Raw genomic sequence first — 10,457 nt, forward strand, 5'->3', positions numbered from 1 at the left:
AATTATAAATGATTTACAAATAAACTTTATATTCATCGTTGAATCTTAAATCAAATACTCTAATTTAGATTAAAAAATGAAGTATTTACTAGTTTCATAATCTACCAATCAAATTCGTTTGGTTCATTAAAATTCTTCGATCGAACCAAATTCTGTAAAATATATTACAGATGTTTACACAATCAGGACAACGGTTTAGAAAGTGTGATAAAACTCAATATTTTAGAATTTTCATTTTTCATATAGGAGAATATCTTTCTCTTGTATATATAATAGGTGAAAGTAAAGGGTTACTTCTATCTCGTTTCATAAAGCAATGTGATTAGGAATAGCAAATAATGAAATATTGACTGAGCATTTGAAAAGAAGTACTACTACAACAAACTACAAACTAATAGTTTACCCCTCCCTCTCCAAAAGGAGCATTTTGTAAAAGCTAATATATATAAAACATTCTCTTTTTTCTTTCTTGTAAAACATATTTTCACATTAAATTTTTAGTTTAAAAAGTTTAGTTTAGTTTTTGCATGTGTGTCTGATTAGATCGGAGGTAGGGGTCAACAGGCGGCAGAAGGTTGAGGGGAGTGCGGTGGGACTTTAGCGGACAAAGTGGCGGCGGCAGAGGGCGGTTTGTCGGCGGTGGTGGTGACGCGCTCACAGCGGGGACACATGGTTAGCGTGGAGGCTGGGAGTGGCTCACAAGAGTGTGGGGAAATGACGGTGGGTGGCCCCACCTTCATGGCCCTCAGTTCCTCCACTTCCCTCTGAAGCCTTCTGTTCTGCTCTGTCAGTGACCCAAACCACCTCTTCAGGTACTCACACTCCATCTCTGTCTGCTTCAGCTTGCTCCTGCATTGCATTCTTTTCAATATCTTTTTTTCTTTTCCTTTATAATTATTTAATATGAAAATAATAATTCACCACAAATATTCATTTATTCATTAATTACATCACACATATATTGCATGCTTCACACAGGCTTCATCTAATATATCATCATCACTTTGCCTTTAATGCTTCCCAAGTCAACTCAGTGGGGAATGTTGTGTCTATCTCTGAAAGATGACAAAAATATCTAACAACTATTGTGAACATATATATTGGTAAAAGAATTAAAAATGAAAATTGTATGTATCTATTGTAATCATTGATGTATTTCCCTTTATTTATAAATAAAAACTCTGAATTTATTTTTAGTCAATAATCTTATATATGTATCTAAGTAAACATGCAGAAAGTGAGTGAGAAAGATGATTAATGAAATGAAAAATGCTGTGGTTTTATGGGTACGTGTTGATGAAGTGAATACATTATATGCTTAACAAAATGAAATGCATGGCTTGGTCTAAAGTACAAAATGAATGGTCAAAGTCACACTTATTGGAGTGATGATCAGTGTAGCACACGAGGCCAAATAAAACTCCACCAATGCGGTGCTATCATTATCGACTTGTCTACTTTAATTTGGACAACATGATTATGTTCTTTGTCACAGCTCAAATTATGGTTTAACACTGCAATTACATAATTAACTGTTCATATATTGAACACCCAGCTAACCACTCTCATGTCATTGCCGAGTCTTCATCACCTAATTAATATTATTATTATTATTATATCATTACCAATTTTCGAGTTTACGTTTTCTCTGTGTACTTATAGTTTTGTCACATTTGAAACTTAAAATACTAGATTTTAAAATAACAATCCAAAAACATGTTACAAATAAGGTTTTTCCCATGATCAACCGTTTTAGAGTATTTCTTCAATTTAAAATTTTTAAAGTATGAATTTAAGTTTAACTTAATTCAACAAATCTAATAAGTTATGTAATATGACTAACAAAAAGAGTTTAGGACTTGATCTCGATCCAACTATTTTGAGCTCATGTTTATACCCAGACAACACTCCATTTCTCCCACCTTATGACCTATATTTCTTGTGAAAGAGAAATTATATGAATCTAATATATAAATGATGGTTTTTCCACTTTTATTTAGAGAGAGTGAACAGGGTTATAGAATCGGATTCAGATTCATGAGGTCCATATCATGATTACCATTATTCTGTCAACATTTGACATTTGTCTATATATGAGTATACCCACACAAAATGCGGATGATGAGATTATTTATAGTAGTAGTACTATATATATTTCAGAGTCAAATCATAAATGACAAAATAAATTGCATTTTTTCATCACTTTATTAATTAGGATTAATTAGCTTACCTGGCCCTACGGTTCTGAAACCACACCTCCACTTGCCTTGGTCGCAGCTTCAGTTGCATTGCCAAAGACTCTTTCTGCTTCTACAAAGCAAAGAAATCAAAAACCCAAATATACTTATTATTCAGTTGAACTATATATATGTAATTAACAGGTATGAGTTAGTGTTTAATTATCTAAATGACATATTTAATAAGAGAGAGAAAGTTTGGAGGGGTTACTGGGTTTAGGGTGTGGTTTTGTCTGAAGCTTTCTTCAAGGAGACGAGATTGTTCCTTGGTGAGACGGAGTTTCTTGCGAGGAGGGTCTCCATTGCTGCTTTCTTCTTCATCTTCCATGTTTGATGCCATCCAATCTTCTTCTAGAGGTACTTGGTTTATGTCCAATTCTTTCACTGCAATACCAAACACTTTATTCATATACTTCCAAAAAGTATCAAAGACCAAACCAAACATATGATCTTTTGTACATGATCCAATATATAGCATTTAACAACAAGATTGGAAATATGATGTTTACAGATATCATTTCTGTTTAATCACCAACCAGAGAGAGAGATGAAAGATAAAAACCCTGGTGGGTTCATGCGGTCGTGACTTTAATTTTAATCTAAGAAAGGGTAGAGAAAAAAGTAAATTATCCCTTCCTAAAGAAAACGTTTATTTAACAGATGGGCCAGTTTTATGATAGAAGTAAAAAAAAGAAAAGAATTTAACATAAAATTAAACAAACAAGAACACAAAAAGGGAAGTAAGGGTTGATCAAAATGACAAACGCGAAGAAAAGAATGATATAGTTGTAGAAAAAAAGATAAACAAGCAAATTAGGAGATAAAGTATTGTATTGTGTGTGTGTTTTTGTGTGATTGGTAATTACCAGATGATGAAGGCAGAAGAGTTGGTGAAGAAGCAAAGCCAGGGACAGATATGGTCAATTCCAAGGTGGAGGAGGCACTTGGTAAAACCGCCATAGAAGACACTCAGAAAATAATGAAAGAAGATGTTTGGTGACGATGAAGAAGAAGAAGAAAAGAAGAGGAGGAGGATCTGTGTGAAAAAGGAGAGAAAAAAGGTAAAGTGGAGAAACAGAAGGAGACACACATGAAAAGGAAGACAGAAGCAGCAAAGGATCTGATGAAATGTTTTGGAGAGAAAAAAGGTCAAGATATATAGAAAGGTCAAATTAACAAATATAGGGAGATTAATTAGTCGTACAAGTTTATTATAATTAATACCCTAAAAGGCGCATAGAAAATCAAACAGAGAGGTTTCCATAGGAAAAACGTATATCAAGAGGTGTAGGTTTCTGACCATGGTCCTCCAAGTCAAAGCCTATGTGGCCCCCCAACCTACTGACACGTGTAATAGGTGAATTAAATCTCACTTTATTATAACTTCATTTTATATGATTATTAAGTTTAAAGTTTATTTTAATATAATATTAAAGTAATTGTTATCTAGAGTCTATTTTAATAAAATTAAGTAGTAGTTATTTAGAGTCTATTTAAATAAAATTTATTAATGGACTGTTACTTATATAAATGAGTTCTAAAATTACCTTTTAAATTAGTTTTGCATAATTTAATTGGACTTAAATTTCCTTTGCATGTACTATAATGAATTATAACCTCTAAAACTATCTATTTCAAAAATAATATACTAATACATACTGTAAAAAAAATTAAAAAAGTAAACGTTATAATTAGCATTTGGTCAAACTTTGAGTGTACTCCGACTGTTTCTTTAATTATATTTGTTAGAACATACTTTTGATAAAATAAATACTTATATATATATATATATATATATATATATAAAGTATTTTTCCTCGCAGTTTGTAATTCAAGAGAGTCGTTTTCATAAAATAAACAAAAAAAATGAGAAATGTCAAAGTTTTCCTACAAAACCAGTCACAGAATTTAGTACTGGTAGTGGATTATTCAACCTAATTCCTTTCGCACATCAATTTCAAGTGTGGATTGGCAGATTTTCCTTGCCAGAAAAGTTTAGTTAGATTTGTTTCTTCTTGCCGATAAAAAAAAAAAAAAAAATCTTCTTAATGCAAATTAGTATTTTTTATCATTTCGACGGAGAGTTAACAGTTTTTTGAAAAGCAAAATTTAATCATTTTAAAAACAATTCTAGGCTTACAGACATTTTATTCATTTAATTTCAACCGATTTTATTACTTATTAATTTTGTTTTTGATTTAATGATTTAAACGAATGCATTTAATTAAATAACCGTAATGTTAGTATATAAACGGCTCTTTAATAACCCAAACTTATTTCTGTTTTTGTTTGGGTTCTTGAATCATTTTCTCTTTCACACATAATCCTTTGAAAAAGGGATTTGGCTTTCTTAATCTTGATTAGTGAAGAGTTCACTGTTCTGGCTCCAAAATACACTTCAAAGAAACCGATGATTTACTTTAAAGATATAAAAATAGAAGCATGGAGGAAGTGCATAATAATTAATCTCTGAGAATGCAGAAGATGCTATTGAGAAAAAAAATTAGAAGAAAAAATGTGTTAAAAAGGATAGAGAGGTGGTAGTAGGGTTTGATGTGGGTTGAAAGTTCTTGTGAGGAAATGATTGGAATGGCGTTGGTATAAGACCTTTGAACTTTCTTGAACAAGGACCAACCAATATGTATGATTGGCCCCATTACCACAAACTAACACAGACAAACTTCTTTTCACTTTTCTGTCTTTACTCTTCCTAATCATCCTCATCACACAACCACAGCACTACTATATTATTTCACCACTTTCATACATATTTTTTACTCCTTCCAATAAATACATGTTACTATCTACATTACATATTAAGCATTAAATATATTTTACCATCATCTTTGGTGCAAATATGTATATAACTAAAAAAAATATATAACTAAACATTCTTAATATTGCACTTTTTTTCTTTTAAATGTTTATTTTACTTATGTGTCTGGAAAAATATTGATTTTATGAAGTAAAAGTTAATAAGAAAAATATAGTGAGTAGACTACATATTTAAACAGTTTTTTTTTAACAAGTGGTGATATTAAAAAGCTGGTGTGATTAGTTACATGGTATAAAAAGATATTGTATATTATTTGGAAACTAACTAGTTGTGGTGTGAATGAGAAGTTGATAAAGCAAAAGAAAATGGTTTTTGTTGGGTGATGGGGTTTGATATTTTGGTGTGAATTTGTATAAGATGTGATATGATATGATTTGATGGATATTTGAATTGACAATGGTCCTTGATTCATGGGCAAAAAAGTTGTGAAATTGGGCATGTAAATGCTAATTTCACAATGGAAAGTAAGTGACTATTTTGGAAATGGTTAGAATAATAAGGAATTAGTAAATGCACGTTGAACTGTTTACAGATGGAGAGCGTTAACACTTAATTCCTTGCATTTTTTTATTCATAATTATTTATTGATTCAACTATGGAGTTTGTAACCATTCATTTATTTGAGCTTTTTCGGCATCCACTATTACGTGTTTCACTGTACAACTGCTGTAATCTGTCAAGCATCAGTTAAATGTTTTTTAAACTTTAAAACATGTTTTTGAAAAAAATCAATTCTGAAAAAAACCATATTTAAAACGGTATATGTATTTTTTAAATATATGTAGATAATGATAATATAATATTATTAAATTAATATATAAAATAAAATTATATTTATTAAAAATAAATATCAGAAAAGATGTGAAAATAATTGTTGATAAATAGAAAGAAAGAAAATAGCAGACGATTTTATAAAAATATTTATAAAAGTAACTGTCAATTTTAAAAAATTTAATAAATAATTATACTTTAAAGGATAAAATTGATATTTTGAAATGTGGACACAAAAGATGAAATCACTTTCAAATATTTGTTATAGATTATCTATAATTTATAATTTATTTTAGAAATTACTTCAATTATTCCAGTTTATTTTATATTAGATAATTTTTTATATTTAAAAATAATTTCTTATAATTATTTTATATATGATAATAAATAATAATCATATATTTTTTAATTCTATTATGACGTTTTCTTTATATTATTACGAGTGTCTTTTTTAAGTAAACAAAATAAAGATTTATTTTAGTTAAGAAGAATAATTTATGTATAAAAGTCTAATTCGGTATTTTTGAGCTTTTTGTTCGAGTTACGTCACTGAATACATCTTCTAATAATTTATGGTTGGGAAAAATTTAAGAACTAAAATAATGTTATTTCGAGAGATTTATTTACAAATTAAAAAAAAAATAACTGGTGACCCTTTTAAACCGTCACTTTCTCGTCTTCTTAATTGCAGTCGGTTCTATTAGTCCTATCTGGATTGAATTCATTTATAATTTATCTTTATTTCTTATATTCATTTATAAAGTTTAATTTGATCTCTCTGTCCTAAAATATGGAATTTGAATTCTTAATTCTTAAAATCTATGAAATGTAGTCCTTTCTATCGATATATATATATATATATATATATATATATATATATATATATATATATATATATATATATATATATATATATATATATATATATATATATATATATATATATATATATATATATAAAATTTAAGATCATTTTCTATTTTTCTAGAAGTTATGAAAATAAGTTAATTTGGCAAATCAAACCCTGGATGAGATTATACAAATTTCATGACTCATGTTTTACTCAATGAAATTATATGAAACCAATTTTTTAGGGAATAGACTTAAAATAATATAAACTTCGAATTTGAAATTACTCAAAAACTCTGAAACAAATAACTAATATCCTAAAAATATGAAAATTATATTATGAAATTCTTAACCTGATTCAATAAACTAATTGAACACGCCAACTTGTAAAAAAAAATATTGAAAAACTAATTCCTGTGAAACTAGACTTAAAAAGCTCTCTAGCCATATAAATTTCATAATTATTATCCTTTACACTGTTATCATTTGGTGAGCATTATCTACAAAAAGAATTATTTGTATTTAGCGTGAGATTGTTTAGTATATGTCTATAAAAAAAAACTTAATATATTTAATATATGTAATTTTTATGAAATGAAATTGAATATTGATCATAATTGAATTTATATACCGAGAGATAGATGTATTTAAATACACTAATTTTATAATATGAGATGAGAAATATCTCTATAATATATATATATATATGATTATTGGTGTTTAGAAATGATAAGATTAAAGCTATTTATATAATGAAATAGACATAGCTTATAAAGGAATTAATACTTTAATAAGAAAGTATAAAATCTGAGAAATATGTTCAAATTATAACTGGGTATTCTTGATGAGGACGGTATGAAAGGATATATGTGTTTGACTATGATTTTTGCATGAAAAGTTAATGATCAGGATAATGACCTGCACTACATTTTTCATCTCATCAAATTTGACAATTCCAACAAATGTTAAACATTTCAAATGAGAATACATTTTAATAAGAACAAGTGATTTGTCTTTGATATTGATATATTGATATTCATGAGTGATGAATTTGTTACCAATTTAAGAGAAATATAAGTACTCTTGGTAATTCTGAAAAGGGAAAATATAATCCTTACAAAATCAATGTCAATGTTGATATAAGAGTAAAACTAGATAACTTTAGGTTTCTCTTATTTGAGTTTTTTGAAAGTAAGTGTAGGTTGAGATCATTGAATCCCCACTTATCTATTTCTTCTTTTTATGTATGTACTTGTTAGATGGATAGGTGAAAATATCATTCAATTAAAGTGATTGAATTTCCTTATTATTACCAATGTAATAAAGAATGCGAATATCGAATAACACATGGGAAATTTGAAAACTATTTCATTTATACTTTTCATCAGATAAAGATAAGGTTATATCATGAGGTAAGGCAAAATTTTGCATTACTCAAATTAGAATATAATAAGAAGATATTTCACATATTTCTTGAGATTATCATAGCATGAAACTAAAATTCCATTTTTTAAAAATTGTGGTTCTTTATATAATTATTGATAATATTTTTTAAAAATAAATATAAAACAATTATCTTTATGATTAAGATAATATACTTAATATGTTTTTTATATGATAAAATATTAGACTTTATCTTTCTGTGATTTGATAATGCTGTAAAGAAGAGGTGATTTTATAATAAAGATACCTATTCACTTCTAAATCATAATTTATCTTTTCATGTCATGAAATCTTTTACTAATGTATATTTCTAAACTTATTATCTTTACTATTTTGTAGAAAAAAAAATCAAAATAAAATAATATATCAATAAGAAGAAGTTAATATATTTACTTTGATCGAATCTGTAGTGATAACTTTAAATGAAATATTATCTTTTATAAAACAAAGTTATTATTAAACCAGAAAAAACTTTAATATGTCCTAGAACATAATTTAATTTTTAAAGAACGAAATGAGTTATGATTTATGTTCAATATATATAATTAGATGTTGATATAGTACAGTGACATTTTGTAAATAAGAGCAACTTTTTTATGTTTGATTCTGTTTTAAAAAGTCTCATTTATATAAAGGGTTTATGAGTTCAACGTAAATAGTTTTTTAAAATATTGTGTGTAAGTTTTCTTTTTCACTTCTTCGTTGAAAACTTGCTAAAATGGCTTCTTTCTTATTCGCTATCACCTTCATAGGCGATTGTTAGCTCATTTTTTCAGTCACTTTTTAAGAGTTACACAAAACCCAAATAATCCCCCTAACAAAATATAGGGATCCAAGGAAATGGTGCGTGTTAAGTATAGCTTGCACAATTAAATCTCACTTATAAAGAAAATAAAAGAAAATAAGGGAGAAAAGAAATGAACAAAGAGAAAAAACTAAAAGCAAGCTGATTTTATTCACTTGAAGACTAAACTATTTAAATGCATGCTTGACACTAAATATGAGATGCATGAATGAAACTAAACTATGTTATGCATGATATGCAAGAGTAGTGTAGAATCTAATGGAGAGATGAAACACACGTGACTTGGAATGAAGATGAACCTAAATTGAAATATATGCAGATCCATACACTATGCAAATATGCACAAATGAGGAATGATCTAATTGAAGGATGTGATCCAGAATTGACATGAGAGTGTGGTTTTTTCATGGACTTCCTACCTGACATTGAATCGACACCACCTTTCCACTAATGTCAGATTTACTCTCCTTGTGTCGGCTTTTAGTAGATGCTATTGTATAGAATTCTTGTAGTGTACCTTCTCTTATTGGGGCATGCTCTCTCTTATCTTCTTGAGGGCGAATTGTTCAGTTGCAAATGTCCCTTATGTATTCCCTTCAAACAAAGGTTGTAGCCATTCAACCTGCATTAGTACTTCAATCTTATCCTTTAGGTTCATACACTCTTTAGTGTTGTTGTTGTGGTTCCAATGGTAGCAATAATGCTTGCTCTGGTTGACATTCAACAAGGCTAGGATCCTATGTGTTGTCAATAACAACTCAATATTCTAGGTTTGCTCTAATATTCAGGCACAATTGTTGTTAAACAAACTGTACATTATAAACTTTGGACCCGTGGGGACTCTTTCAATCTTCACAGTGGCATGGGTGGACAAGTACAGTCTTTGCCAAAGGGCTTCTTCTTGGAAACCTTTTCAGTTTTGACATGACTTTGAAATTTGAGTTTTATAAATGTTGCAACTCTCTACCTCAATTCATCTTGGTTTAATGTGGGCTTCTTGCACAAGTTGCTGGAGAACAGGCCTGGTTTTAGGACGATGACTATGTCATAATTGCAAGTTTGAGGCTTTGGTTTTGGGTATTAAGTTCCACTTTCCCAAATTGTACCATGAATACATAAAGATATTATGTATTTTATTGAATAATAATCATGAGGGCTACCTATGTAAGATGATGAGGTTGGCTTCCAAACTTTGTGAGTAGTGTGTCAAATTAATCTTTCGTTTATGGTGGGAAGCAAGTAAACATGCTTATCATCGCTCCTTTAAAGGAAATGGGAACACTTTGCACAGGATGGTGTCTTTTAAAGTGTACACACTAACTTAAGTGACATAGATGTTGACGTGCTCATTAGGATATGTTATACCATTGTATATATTGAATCTAGGAGTCTTCCAACTAGATAGGAAGGATTTTTCCATTATCCCTTCAACGAAAGGGTAACAACTTGATGAAGCCTCGTAAGTATAATTGGAGGCAAAGGGTTGAGAGATCACATTTTACAAGTTGTCAGTCTT

At 28.8% G+C, this 10,457-nt stretch overlaps 1 protein-coding gene across 1 annotated transcript; it reads right to left on the reverse strand.

Moving 5' to 3' along the window:
- Positions 1-304: 304 nt before the first annotated feature.
- On the reverse strand, positions 305-3,393 carry LOC114176994 (homeobox-leucine zipper protein HOX3-like). The gene is made up of 4 exons (XM_028062202.2): positions 3,104-3,393; positions 2,449-2,621; positions 2,231-2,310; positions 305-849 (listed from the first exon to the last, which is right to left on the reverse strand). The coding sequence occupies exons 1-4, from the start codon at positions 3,195-3,197 to the stop codon at positions 558-560; spliced, it is 639 nt and encodes a 212-aa protein (XP_027918003.1). The 5' UTR covers positions 3,198-3,393; the 3' UTR covers positions 305-557.
- Positions 3,394-10,457: the final 7,064 nt, after the last annotated feature.

The sequence above is a fragment of the Vigna unguiculata genome, chromosome 3 (genome assembly GCF_037176805.1).
Source record: "Vigna unguiculata cultivar grain cowpea cultivar isolate G323 ecotype 2 chromosome 3, ASM3717680v1, whole genome shotgun sequence".
Classification (NCBI taxonomy): domain Eukaryota; kingdom Viridiplantae; phylum Streptophyta; class Magnoliopsida; order Fabales; family Fabaceae; genus Vigna; species Vigna unguiculata.